At 41.9% G+C, this 14390-nt stretch overlaps 1 protein-coding gene across 5 annotated transcripts in view; it reads right to left on the bottom strand.

Annotated features, from left to right (window-relative positions):
• Nucleotides 1-11840, bottom strand: part of DAZAP1 (DAZ associated protein 1) — a 66118-nt gene extending 54278 nt beyond the window's left edge. The window contains exon 1 of one of the 5 annotated variants that reach the window (XR_014024598.1): nucleotides 11437-11840. Coding sequence is in view for 4 of the 5 variants with exons in the window: in XM_081313699.1 (XP_081169825.1) it covers nucleotides 11437-11468 (32 nt within the window). In the remaining variant the exon portion in view is untranslated. The remainder of the gene's footprint in view (nucleotides 1-11436) is intronic. The other 4 variants (XM_081313699.1, XM_081313702.1, XM_081313701.1 and 1 more) reach the window with 4 other exon arrangements.
• Between the last annotated feature and the right edge of the window lie 2550 nt (nucleotides 11841-14390).

The following is a 14390-nucleotide window of genomic DNA, read 5'->3' as shown; positions in this document are numbered from 1 at the left end:
ATCAATAAAGCAAAGAAAAGGAAGTTAGTACTGTATTATCATTCCCAAAAGCACAAAACTAGCACATAAATCATCACAAATTTGACTCCAGGTAGACCTTAATATTCCATTAAAGAGAATACAATCTCCATTAAAGAGAGCTCCAAATAGGAAACACAATTTTCTGCAACAAACAGTTAGGCAGTCACAATTATTTACTAATTTCAAATAGCCATGTCAAGATGTCTGTTGATGCAGTATACTTATACGACTGCTACTATTAGATTACAACTTCCAACATTTCTGGCTAAGGCTTTTGAGTTGCCTACTAATCCTTGCTAAGAAGAATGACAGAAAATAAATATTTCCATTTTATATAAAACTGAGCTATGAGATTATAAACTGCGCAAGGTTATCCAAATGGCAAACTAACTGATGAGTGGAAATTACAAAGTGAAAAGAATTCTAAAACTGGAACTGAATTTTCTTTCCTGATTTTCCGCAGGCATCTTTTCTATTGTTTTATTTTTATTTTGATAGCTTATTTATTCTTCCTGCTTTAAAGGGACTAAAAGCAATCCCACCCCCTTGATTACAGAAAAGAAATGCACATTTGCTAAAACTCAAGTATATCAAAGGCACCAAAAATACAGTGTATAGTCTTAAGCCACTTTACATATTTACTAGAGACTGATTTTATGTACTTTTATATTATCTTGGACTAAAAGCTACATAAAATGAATGACGTTGATGTACTTCAACGTCACACATTCATACTGGTGCACTAGCTGTTTTGTATTTGACTGCTTACGTGCAACCACTTCTGACACATTAAATAGGAGGTTGAATGCAGATTTTCCTTTCTCACTGGCCATTGCAGTCTCTCAGCTCTACTTGAAATTATTTATGGACACCTTGATGAATATTCAGACAAAAAAAGGAAAGGTTTTCTGAGGTCAAACAGGGAAGCTGTATATAAACTCAGTGCTGCTATTTATTTGTTGTTGTTAGCTGCGAAGTCGTGTCCAACCCATTGCGACCCCATGGACAATGTTCCTGCTATTTATACCTGACTCAATAGATTACCACAAGCTAAGAGAGTTCTGGTATTTGACTTTGTGATGGATGAATTCTGGTATACTGAATAAATGTAGATTAACCAATGCCAAAGAGCCTGAAGAAAGTGGGTAAAAAAATAAAAATCTGGATGGGCAAAGAAACAGCTTCCAAAGTAATCAAAGGACACAACTGATTTGATAATTATATCAAGACATTATACAGGTAGGACTGCTGAATTTTCCTGAGCTGTTTTTTTTTTTGTTTGTTTGGGGGTGAGGGGTTCCTTTGCTTATTATACATGCCAAATTGTTCCATTTAATAACTCACACACTGATTGTGTATTCTGCCAAAAATGAACTTTTTTTCAAGATTTTTTAGGTTAATATAGATCCCTCTGATATGGGCTGTTCAATATATATCTTTATAGCTCCTGCTCATTTATTTGTACTAAAAAAAATCGTAGTTTTTAATCTGTATCTGACTGGTGGCTTTATAGCTATAATAAAGTTTTATGTTGATGGTCTTTTTGTTATATTTGCTTTAAATATTTTTTAACAAAACTAGCTTAAAGCTACCAAACTGAAACTGCAAAAGGAAGCCAAGCAGATGTGATCAATTACAAACTCCTAACATTATCATTAAGCTTTAATAAGTTTAAATAATTAAAATACAGTTAGTCCATGGATTAAGAACTGATTTAATATAGTTTCAAACGAGCTGCCCATTATAGCACTGTACTTAAAATGGAGGACAGCTGACCAGCAACATGATCTGACTAAAAATGGCAGATGGTATCCTCCAACAACCACTAACACTATGCAATGCTTTCATGAGCATCACAAAGTAGTGTGTGTTTTTAATACACTGTTTCAATGGTTCATGAAAGTCTTGCACAGTTTCAGCATTTGTTGACTTGAAGAAGGAGAGTGTCCACCATTTTGAGTTTGATTATCGGTACCTAGCCAGAACGACAGAGAATGAGGTGGCTGGATGGAGTCACTGAAGCAGGAGGCGTGAGCTTAAATGGACTCCAGAAGATGGTAGAGGACAGGAAGGCCTGGAGGAACGTTGTCCATAGGGTCGCGATGGGTCGGACACGACTTCGCAACTAACAACAACAACAACCTAGCCAGAACATTTCGCTACCTTCAGGATAGTGAGAGGTAAATTGCTCCATGTGAACTGAGTTCTAGTGGGTTCTTCTGAATTGGGCTTCCCTTGCTGTAAGTTGGTTTCCTCCATATTTTTCAGCTGAAACAAATCTTACAATCCTAGTCTATAATTCCTAAAACAATCTATCTGTATGATCCAAAGTAAATCTCATCTGATATTTTTTTATACTTGCTGCTTCTCATGTAAGGGATTCACGTTAGATGAATTTAAATGCTTTAAATAACCGTCAATGCTTTAAAAGGCTTTTCAGTGCAGAAAGGGCAACGCAATCTAAGAACTCTTTTTGCACTTCACATGTAACGTGAGAAATTCAAGACAGCGTGAGATGAATTATGTAAACTGAATTCCAGTGACTGAACACCTGATTGAATTTTAGTTGAACTTTACCACAAGGACTTACAGGCCTTTAATCTTGACTCTTGCTTAAAATACAGACAGGTTATTTCTTCCGGAATTACAGGTAGTCCTTGATTTACAACCACAACTGGGACCGAAACGTGGTTGTTGTGAGTTGTGCTTGATTTTTATGATCTTTTTCGCTGTGATCATTCAGTGAATCCAGCTTTCCCTATTAACTTTGCTTGACAGAACTCCCTGTGAAGATCACAAATGGCGATCATGTTTTTCCAGCACACTGAATCCTTTGGAAACACATGTCAGTTCCAAGCATCCAAATACTGATGTGACGGCGGAGATGCTCTAACGGTCATAAACCATTTTTTTCAGCGCTGTCATAACTTTGCTCATTAAACAAATGGTTGTAAGTCAAGGACTATCTGTATTCAAATAGGGAGCTCTATACTTGATCCACGTTCTCTCCTTCTAGGGTCTGCAATTCCAGTTTGATACCGGCAGCTAGATTATAGCCAGAAATAGCTGCCAAGCAAGTTAGAACTCAACCCAGAAAAAAATAATGATTACGTTTTGGTTTGAAGAAAAGTATGCATTTAAAACTCATAGAGATAAGCTTTGAACTGTCAGAGTGACCATATATTTTTTTAAAAAAAAAAACATCCATAGGATCATGGTAAAAGAAAGTTGCCTGCCATTTTGAGTCACATCATGTTCCAGTTTTTTCTCTATTTACCATGCCTCCAAAGCAAAACTGCAACAAAGAAAAGGAAAATGATCAGTATTGAAAATAAAGACGAAATAACAAAGCGTCCCCAAAAAAGGTGAAATGCCATCAGATTTGAAAAAGCATTAGGCTACAGCCAGTCAATAATCGGAACAATTTTAACAGATAAAAGAACAATGGAGCATGTAAGAACCTGCCCTGGTGGAAGCTACAATTATTACTAAGCCATGCAGTGGTTTAATCACTGAAGCAGAAAGGCTATTGATAATGTGGCTACACCAGGGCTTCTCAACCAGTGGTACGGGTACCACCTGTGGTACATTGGCACCTGGCAGGTGGTACGCGACCATCCTAGAAAAGTGGTAGCGGGGGAGGGGAATGAGCCGAACCAGTGGCAGCACCGCACAAGCCTGAGCAAGAGACGGCTGGAGCTGCAGGGCTGTCAGGGCTCAGCAGAAGCGCCAGGATCAGCGCCAGGCTCCAGCTGGAGCTCGGCGCTGATCCTGGTGTTTCTGCTGAGCCCAGAAGAAGCGCCGATCAGCTGGAATGTTGCAGCATCTCCAGGGACTTGTGATTTACATTCAGATGCTGGGCAACTGATTCATATTTATGACGGTCACAGTGTCCCAGGGTCATGTCAAGTGACCAAAACCTGCTGCAACCACCCAGCAGAGGGGGTGGGGGAATAAAAAAAACTCCCCCCCACCCCACCCCCCCACTGCCAATCCTCAACAGAAATGCTCACAACAATGAAAACCTCAGACAGGAGGAAGAATGCCACTGGGCGGGGCAGGCAGGTGTCTTGCTTGGCTGTGGCTTGGGGGGCACTTTTTTCAGTGCCATTGTAACTTCGAACAGTCACTAAGCGAACTGTTGTAAGTCGAGGACTACCTGTACTTCACCACTTTTTTTCTTCTTTTTTTTTTTGGTCATCAAGTTTTTGCCACCTTGCTAGGTGACTGGTGGTACTCGGATGTTGCCATATCCTAAAAGTTGTACAAAGGGTGGAAAGGTTGAAAAGCCCTGGGCTAGAGAACCAAAAATCAGCATCAAATGCCCATTAGCCTTACTTTCCTGCAAGAAAAGGCTCAAAGCCCTTTCAATGACTTAAAAGTTGCGGGGCAGCAAATAAAGGTGATTTTTGATGAAGAGTATTTTGGGAGAAGGTTCAATCTTTTAAAATGAGGGCAAATTTACATAATATTAAAGTGCAAGGAGAAACAGTAAATGCTGATGTAAGCACTACACGTGATTTTCCTGACATGTTTAAGATTATTATTGAGGAAAGAAGTTATTTGCTAAACCAAATATTTAACGTAGAAGAGTGGCTTTTTTTGGGGGGGAGAACACCTGAAAGGACCTACATTATAAAGGAAGGAAACAAGTGCACCAGGGTGTATGGCATCAAAGTATAGGCTACTGTTAATGCTTGGGGTGACGCATCAAGCAATTTCAAGTTCAAGCCTTTGCTTGTTTATGACTGCCTAAATCCGAGAACACTTTACCATATCATTAAAGCATCTTTTCTTATTAATATTTGGAAGGGAAATGCAAAGGCCTGGGCTATAACTGCCATAAAACATTTGGTCCGTGTTGCTGAATGCTATTGCTTGGCCCAGCAAATTCCTTTTAAGTTTCTCCTTGTGCTTGACAATGCACTGGCGATGGACATCCAGACACTTTAGATAACCTTCACCCCAATGTAAAGATGGTATTTTTATCCTCCAACACCACATTGCTACTTCAACCAATAGAGTAGGGAGTCGGGCTACTATTTACGGCAGACCTCACAAGCAGTCAAGGCTACTCAACATGATGTGACGAGCTTAAGGGAGTTCTGGAGGAATTACAACATCTGTGATGCAATCAAAAATATTGCTGATTCTTGGGATGAAATGAAGCAGTCAAATATGAAAGGAGTGTGGAACAAATTGTGCCCTCAATTTGTTCATGCTTCTCAGGAGTTTACAGCTCACTACACTGCAGAAGCCAGGCAAGCTGCGGTTGACATTGGCAATCAACTGCAGTTAGGTATCAGTGCAAAAGATGTCATACAGTTACTGGACTCCCCTGCCGAAGAACTGACCCATGAAGATCTTATGGATTTAAAGCAGCAGTTGATAGCATTTGAGGAAGACGACTGGGGCATACAGATCCAGAACTGGAAAAAGGGTTTGACAAAAGACCTAACTGAAGACTTTTGTCTCATTGAAGCAGGGATGGCAAACTTAAAGGAGCAAGATCCTAATATAGAGCAAATCACAAAGTTTAACAAACAATTACGGAGGGCTTGAGCTGCTACAAGGCGATTTATGATGAGGCAAAAAAAAAAAAGCTGTGTCCAACCTCCTTTGATACCTACTTCAAAAAACTGACACCATTAGTTAACCTGCCCCTCCAGCAATAGATTCAAATCTTGACTTTCTAGCATCAGGCTCAACACCTTCAACAATAGGCATCTACTGTTAAGCTTTAATCATGATTTCTTTATCTAAACTATTTTTCAAAGTGTTTCTTTTATTGTTATTATGGTTGGTCACGTAGTCAGCCAGAGTTTAGACTGGATTACGCTATATTATTACTATTATTATATACTCTATATTATGCTTAAAATTTTGTATATTTGGAAATGTTTTTATGTGTTTTATATACACAGAAATGTAAAATAAACACTACATACTAAGACATTTAACAAAATAATCTGTTTATTAAATTTATACGCTGCCTATTTTATATGCAAATATATACAAAACCTAAGATATGATCACTCCAATACAATTAATTTCACAACCCCAAAATAGGCATTTAAAATTTTTAACATTCAGAATGATGTCACAACTGACAGAAAGGTTGCTAGAAATGCTATCTTTCTGAACATGTACATTTATCATAATGTATAAAATATCTTAAAAGACATCTGCAAATTTAGGCCCTTGAGTTGAAATGACAGTCTTGTACTTTTAAGTCTGAGATTGTACGGTATTGGCATCATATCTAGCATGGCCTATATGGCTAAGAAAAATACCTCTCAGAGACCTTGTTGGGAATAAAATCCATAGTAGATCCAGCTCTTTTGCAGTGAGCTCTCTAGGTTAATACTTGAATATACATACACTGACTTGGTTCGATTATTTTAAGCCATGGTATCACTATTACTTGAGTTTATTTACTCAAGTTTGTAATAACTAGATTTACCCAACACTTAAGTTCATCATGGCTTTGGACAATTGGTGAACCTAGCAAAGCTGTCCAAAACCACTGTGGACATTGTAGCCTTCTTATAAAACCCAACTGTTCTGACTCCCAAGATACAGAGGAAATCCTTTGAATCATAAACAACTGACAAACCTAGGTCTATAATCGTCTTTCTCCTATGTACAAAATTTAAATACACTTCAAATCAGACACTTTCAAAAAACACAAGTTATTCTTGTAATATGAGGTTCAATTTTTAAAACGGAAAGGCAAAATAATTTTCCAAAAGGAATATATCTGTATCAACGCACTTGAACTTTAAAATGTAAATCTACCGACTTAAGAGAAACAAACAGTAAAAGTCAAAATGACAAATGTCACTTGCTGTCATCAGTTGAGAGCCAAAAGCTAAGCTACAAGAAAAAACTAGGCTTTGACTGTTTGATTTAATAAAGGAGCTTTAGATCATGTGGGACCATTTCCAAAGCACCTCTTCTCAACACTGGGCCATTTCTTCTTCCAAGTTTGGTTGTTTGCTCTGGAAGCTGTTCTCTGCCATCTTTGTTTGCAACTGCTTTCCTTCACATTCTTCACACAGAAGCAACGTGACTGTGCATGCACACAACACATGTGAAAGCAGCAGAAAGCAGCTTTCTAAAACAACTGTAATAAACTGGGGAAAAATGTGGCTGCTTTAATGATCCATACAGAGGTATTTTGTATATGTTCTCTTTTAAAGGAGTTCTATAGTCCTTTTTTAAAAAGCAGTATATGATTCCAAGTACAAAGCCTCATAATTTTAATTTTAATTGGTTTTTTTTTTACTTTTTCAGGGACTGTTGTAATTATTTTTAATTGTTTTTAACTTTTGTATTTCTTGTTTTAATACCCTGTAAACCGCCCTGAGTCCTTCGGGAAAGGGCGGTATATAAATCCAATTAAATAAATAAAATAACTACTTGCAGCATCTCTATTTCCTGCCCTGGGATAATGTACTTAATTTTGTTAGTGCTTATTTAGTTTGATACAATATCTATATTGTTTGAATGCTCAAAATTAAATATCTTTTGATGATAATATAACTGTTATGATCAAGCCACATCATTAAGTTATGGTAATGTCAGAATCAATGCTAATTTAAAGTATTCCTCTAGCTCTCTTCCTATACACTGCAGACATCCTGCACAATATTTGGAGAAGGGTGACGAAGGAGAACATACAAAGTGACCCAAGTGATGAGCTATACTAGGATTATAAAATAAAAATATAAAATCCGTTGAAAGATGTTTATGAAACAGAATTCATGGCTCCCCACCTTTTGTAAATTCAGACATTCTCAGAGTAGAAACTATTATGTGGATATCTGTCCAAGAACAAAAATCATGGACATCCAAAAGAGCAAGCAGAAAAATCAAAAGAAGATCCAAAAGAAAAGCTCAAATTAATTTCCAAGCTTCTTATACAGATCTCCAAAGACACTCGTGCTTTTGGTAGTCAAGAGGAATGTTGGACAATGTTCTGTACTATACAGGTTGTCAACAGGATACATAATTTATTTATTTATTTATTTGTTTTTATAAACCGCCCTTCTCCCGAGGGACTCGGGGCGGTGTACAGAGTAAGGTAGGTATACAGATTGAACAATAGTGAAAAACAATAGTAAAAACAAACTGGGACCCCAATTAGAGCTATCAGGCCAGGCCGGACTGCTGGAACAGGTAAGTTTTTAAGTCGCGCCGGAAGGTGCGGAGGTCGGGGGCCATCCGGATTTCGGTTGGCAAGCAGTTCCAGAGGGCTGGCGCACCGAGAATGCCCTCCCCCTGGGGGCCACCAGCCGACATTCCTTGAGCGGTGGCACCCTGAGGAGGCCCTCTCTGTGGGAGCGCACAGGGCAGTGGGGTGCTGACATTGGCAGAAGGTGCTCCCGTAGGTAGTCCGGACCCATGCCATGTAGGGCTTTGTATGTCATTGTTAGCACCTTGAACTTCACACGGAAGGCAGCCGGAAGCCAGTGCAGCGCACGGAGGAGAGGTGTGATATGGGAGTATCGGGAGGCTCCCAAGAGTGTCCGTGCCGCTGCACTTTACACCAGTTGAAGCTTCCGAGTGGATCTCAAGGGCAGCCCCATGTAGAGAGCGTTATACATAATAGTGTATCAGGAGCAAAAGTCCCAATATTATGAAGGATTTGTGTTTAAAAAGAGGTGAAAAGTCATTGCTTATTTGGCCAATATCTCCCTTAAAAATGCAAAGGAGCCTTGGTGGAGCAGTGGGCTAATGCCTCCTTAAGTAACACCAGCTGCCTGCCATTAGTGCAGGTTCGCATCCCACCAGGCTCAAGGTTGACTCAGCCTTCCATCCTTCCCAGGTAGGTAAAATGAGGACCCAGATTGTTGGGGGCAATAAGCTGACTTTGTAATAATGCCGCTTGGGGGTGGGGGGCGAAAGCCCTAATAAGCAGGCATATACATAGAATGAAGGCTATTGCTAAGCACATTGATTTGTGCTTTAGATTGTAAGCCGCCCTGAGTCTTCGGAGAAGGGCGGGATATAAATGGGATTTAAAAAAAAAAAAAGAAACCAGAGAATTAGATGAATTCTGCATTTCTATAGAACACAAGGAAGACAAAAGAACAGTTGCAGATTCTCCCCTGTGAGACATGACCTTATGACCTTGAGACTCAGCCATGGCAGGCCGAAACAAAGCAACTTTCTAGTCTTAACACTGAGACGCCAAGTGAGTTAGAAACCTAGCATCCAGAAGCAGACTGGGTTTCAACATTTGTAACAGAAAACTCCATTATGTACACAGTCACAAATAGACTACATAACTAAACATGTAATTAGTCTATGTGTTGATTACACAGTAGTAAATAGAGAGCACAGAAAAATGTTTCAAACAACCTTTCAGTACTACACAAAGGCATAAACATATACAAAGATCCTGGGTGGTTTAACTTTTCATATATGTGGCAAAAGAGATGGATCCTAGAATCAGGCTCAAACAAGTCAAAGCATATGATCTCATGTCACCACACAACTCAAAGAGCCTGATACCACCGTTCCTTTGGCATCCTTTGTCTCTTCATGTCAAATGTGGAAAAGAAAATTTATTTCAGTAGGACCACAAAACTTCCAAACTCTCCCAACTAATGAGAGCTTAAACTAAAAGGCAAACATCAGCTCCATTATTTCTTTCAATGATCCAGTATTGTTTCTGCCCTGAAGATAGTGATTTCCCTCAAAAACAGCTCTATTTTTTAAAATCTGTCACATTTAGTCAAGGATGTTGCTTCATGACCTTAGGGAACAAACACCCCCACTATTCTTGCTGCCAAACACCCCATATGGCTTCCTCATATTGCCAGTTTTATCTCACCATCACTAAATGCTTTGTTGTATAGCCATCCCTAATAGATATAATTGTCTTAATCTTTCATGAATCCAACACATTTCCTTTTAGATTTCCAACCCCCTAATCTTACAGGATAATAGCTCTATTATGAACAAGATCATTTCTCAATCTCTATGGAGATTCTCAATCAACCAGGTCATGGTTTTCCCAAAAGGGAACTGGACCTTAGAAGTTTCAACAAAGTCCAGCTGCCTTTTGGAAAAAATACCTTTGGGAAAATTATTTCTACCCACTCTCACTTTATACAGCATGTATAATTTTACAGAGCATTTCTATTATACCCTCCCTTTTTACATCTGCCCCTGCTTATCTTGAAAAAGTGAAAGAAAGAAGCAGGTCCTTAGATGCCAGGTCCCCACACAACTCTTCCATCTTGATCTCAAGGCGTTTGGACCTCAATTATCAGAAAGGAGACTACAGGTAGTCCTCAGGTTACAACAGTTCATTTAGTGACCAAAGTTACAACGGTGCTGAAAAAGTGATTTTTCACACTTACAACCATTGCAGCATCCCTATAGTCATGTGGTCAAAGTTGGGGGGGGCGCCTTGGCAACTGGCTCATATTTATGACAGTTGTAGTATCCCAGGGTCATGTGATCAAAATTCAGATGCTTGGCAACTGGCATGTATTTATGATGCTTGCAGCGCGCCCAGGGTCATGTGATCGCATATTGCAATCCTCTTACAAGCAGAGTCAATGGGGAAGCCAGATTCACTTAACCACGGCATTACTAACAACTGCAGTGATTCACTTTACAACTGTGGCCAGAACGGTAAAAAATGGGGGCAAAATTTACTTAACAAATGTTTCACTTAGCCACAGAAATTTTGGGCTCAATTGTGGACGTAAGTCGAGGACTACCTGTAAAAGGAGGACTTTTTAAAAAATGCAGTAGCCATCTTCTCAACTTCCTTCTCTCTCTACAGGATGCTGTCCTCTGGTAGACAGGGGGAGGCCGAAAGAGGTCAGGGTTAACCCGGGAAAGAGAAAAAGAGCCAGGGCACTTGGCGATCCCATCTCTCTCTTTCTCTGAGCAGAGGTAAGTGTTTTATACCAGGCTCTCCTAACTAATAGGGAGGCTGCACAATTCCCAGCAAGGCCTCACCAATTCACCTGGCTGGGCGGTGCGGAGGCGCTTTAAAACGAGCGAAGGGTGGCTCTCCTTGGGGACGCCTCTAGCGATGCCCCACAAAAAAAGGGGGCGGTTAGCTTCTCTTGAGGTGATCGCGCGTCTTGGTGTCTTCCGCTTTCCCGGCTTTTCCCCTTTTGAGTCGAAAGAGAGCGGGCAAAGCGGCCCTTCCTCCCACTCCTCGGGTGCTCCATGCCCCGAGAAAGGGAATCTCTTCACACACACCCCTCGCCCCTTCGACGGAGACTCTCTCTGTGGGGGGGGGGGCTCCACGTGAGATGGGAAAAAAAAACCTTCGTTAACCACGTGACCCTCCCCCCCCCGCCGCGGTCGCCTCTCGCTTTCCCTCACGTGCCACTCCCCCCCCCCGCGCGCGGCAGAGCTCGTTGGCCTTCAGGGCCTCCTCACCCGATCTCGTCGGCGCCCCCGACGCTATTCATGGCGGCGACGGGGGCAGAATGGCCTGGGGGTAGGCCCGGCTAGCTGCCCCTCCGCTCTTCTTCCTCCTCCTCCTCCTCCTCCTCCTCCGGCGGCGCTGCGGTGAGAGGCGGTGGCGGATCCTAACGCCGCTTTCCTCCCGTCCGCTTCTTCTCCTGGGGTCCACCGCCTGCCACAGGCGCCCTAGGAGCTCCAGGCGCCGCCGCCGCCGCCACCGTCCTCGCCGCTGCCGCCTTCAGCTTTACCTCACACTAGAGGGGCCCGGCGACAGTCAGGCAGCTAGCCGCCGCCGCCGCCGCCGTCGCGCGCCTGCGCAAGCGCACGCGCGCGCGCCGCCTTGCGTCCTCTCTTCCCCCCCCCACCACTCGCGCCCAATCTCCTTCCCAGACTCTTGCCGCTACCAACCGCCGCTACAAGGAGAAGCCGGGTAATACGCCTGCGCAGTAGGGCCGCGAGACCCTTTCCCTCCCCCCTCCCCCCCGCTTCTTTTCCTTTCTCCCTCTCAGCAGCCGCTAAGAATATCATTGGCTGCTACGGCGTTTCCGGTAGTGCAGAGGCGGGCGGGAGGATAGGAGGAGGCGGGGCAGGAGGGAAGCCCACGCACAGATCGTCTGGAGGACTAGAACGCTTTGTTAGGAGCGGGTACAGCGGTGCACGCGGTCCAACTTCCGTTTTAAAGAACAAGGAGCATGATGGGGAATGTAGTTACTGTACTTTTCTTTCTTTCTTTCTTTCTTTCTTTCTTTCTTTCTTTCTTTCTTTCTTTCTTTTTTTAAGGAAGTGGACCACTCGAGTTTGTTCAGCTCCGGAAGTTTGTCTTGGGCCATTTGGGAAGTGTAGTCCGTTGAAGAAGGAAATTATGGTTTTGATTCCGCGTCTCTGTATTTGGTTTAAGACAGGGGTTGCCAACCGGGGGTGCGAGACGATATTCCAGGGGGCGCGAAAATTTGGGTTTTCAAAATTATAGTGTATATGCATAAATTCATTGCCGTTATTTCGAACTTTTGTTAAGGGGTGCGAGAAATGTACCACAGGGGTCTTGAAACTTGGCCCTTTTATTAGTTGTGGACTTCAGCTCCCAGAAATCCTCAAGCCAAGCATGCTGCCTGAGGAATTCTGGGAGTTGAAGTCCACATGTCATAAAAGGGCCAAATTTGAAGACCCCTGATACATCAGAAGCCATCTAGGGGTGCGGGGTATAGGAAAGGTGGGGAGACGCTGGTTTAAGAGGACGAAGGAGAAGGAGGAACGGAATGAAAGCACCTGTACGTGGGTTGGAATCTGTAGAACTGAGAAGAAATGATTTAACATAGACATAAGAACATAGAATTCTTTATTGATATAATGATACAGGGACTCCTGCTTGAGCAGGGGGCTGGACTAGAAGACCTCCAAGGTCCCTTCCAGCTCTATTCTGATTGATTGATTGATTGATTGATTGGCGAAGTGTGATTGGGCACACGAGGAATTTATTAGAGAAAAAAATAATATTGATTAATGAGTAGGTTGTCCTAGCCGTGACACTCGTCAACATGATAAAAAACAAAACAGCAAAGTGTTGTTTACATACAAAGTTACGGAAAGAACAACAAAATATTGTCATGCTATTAACACAGCAGCAGTTTTCAAGCTAACGTGCTAATTCTTTACAACAACCTTAACTTGTTGGCTTATGAGATTCCTGTAGAATAATGAAATTAAATTCAGCTAATATTTTAGGTATAAGATGAGTGGCATTATACAAGTCCTCAATGGAAGGCAAATGGTTGCAATTCTTTTTTCTGCAGTTCTAACTATCCGTTGAAATCTGTGTCTTGTCTTGTTTGGTTGCTGTGCCAAATTCCTTTGTAGAACTATATCAGCAGCTCCTTGGGCAGTCTGAGCTTTCTCAGTTGGCGCAGGAAAAACCTTTGTTGCACTTTTTTGATGACGTTTTTGATGTTAGATGTCCATTTTAAATCAGTCTTGACTCCTAAAGCACCTGGATGAATCCTTGGAGATTTCTTGGCAGGATTTTCAGACGTGGTTTCTCCTTGTCACCTTCTTTCTGGGGCTAAGAGAAAGGGACTGGCTCAAAGTCAACCAGCCAGCTTTCATGCCTAAGGCAGAACAAGACGTTTCCCTGTTTCTAGTCTAGAGCCTTAACCACTACATTAGGTTGTCTTTATGGGTGGGTGTGTATACGTGCCTTCGAGTCAGTCTTCACACATGGCAACTGCCTGGACAAATCCCTGCAATCTCGTTTTTGGGAAGTAGTTTGCCATTTCCTCTTTTTTCCCAGAACTGAGCAAAAGGGACTGGCCCCCAAATGCCCCAGCTGCCTTCATGCTTAAGACAGAACTAGAATTCATGCTCTCCCAGTTTGTAACCTGGTGCGCTTAACGACCTTACTTTGTAAGTAATTTAGGGTGGTGAACATACATGATGCTCTTTCCTCCTCCTACAGGTCATCCTTGAGCTATGACCGTAACTGAGCACAAAATCTCTGTTGTAAAGCAGGACAGTTGCTGAGTGAGTTTTGCTCCATAGTATGACCTTTCCTGCCACTGTCATTAAGTGAATCACTGCCGTTGTTAAGTTAGTAACATAGTTCTTAAGTGAATCGGGCTTCCTCTGTTGACTCTGCTTGTCAGGAAGTCGCAAAATGGGGTCATCTAGTCCAACCCCCTGCTCAGGCAGGAAACCCCATACCATTTCAGACAAATGGCTGTCTAGTCTCTTCTTAAAAACGTCCACTGTTGGAGCATTCACTGCTTCTGGAGGCAGGTTGTTCCACTGATTAATTGTTCTCACTGTCAGGAAATTTCTCCTTAGTTCTAGGTTGCTTCTCTCCTTGATTAGTTTCCATCCATTGCTTCTTGTCCTGCCTTTAGGTGCTTTGCAGAATAATAATAATAACAATAACAATAACAATTATTATTATT

Source organism: Vipera berus, assembly GCF_964194415.1.
Source record: "Vipera berus genome assembly, chromosome: 1".
NCBI lineage: Eukaryota > Metazoa > Chordata > Lepidosauria > Squamata > Viperidae > Vipera > Vipera berus.
This window is presented reverse-complemented; position numbering and strand designations above follow the sequence as displayed.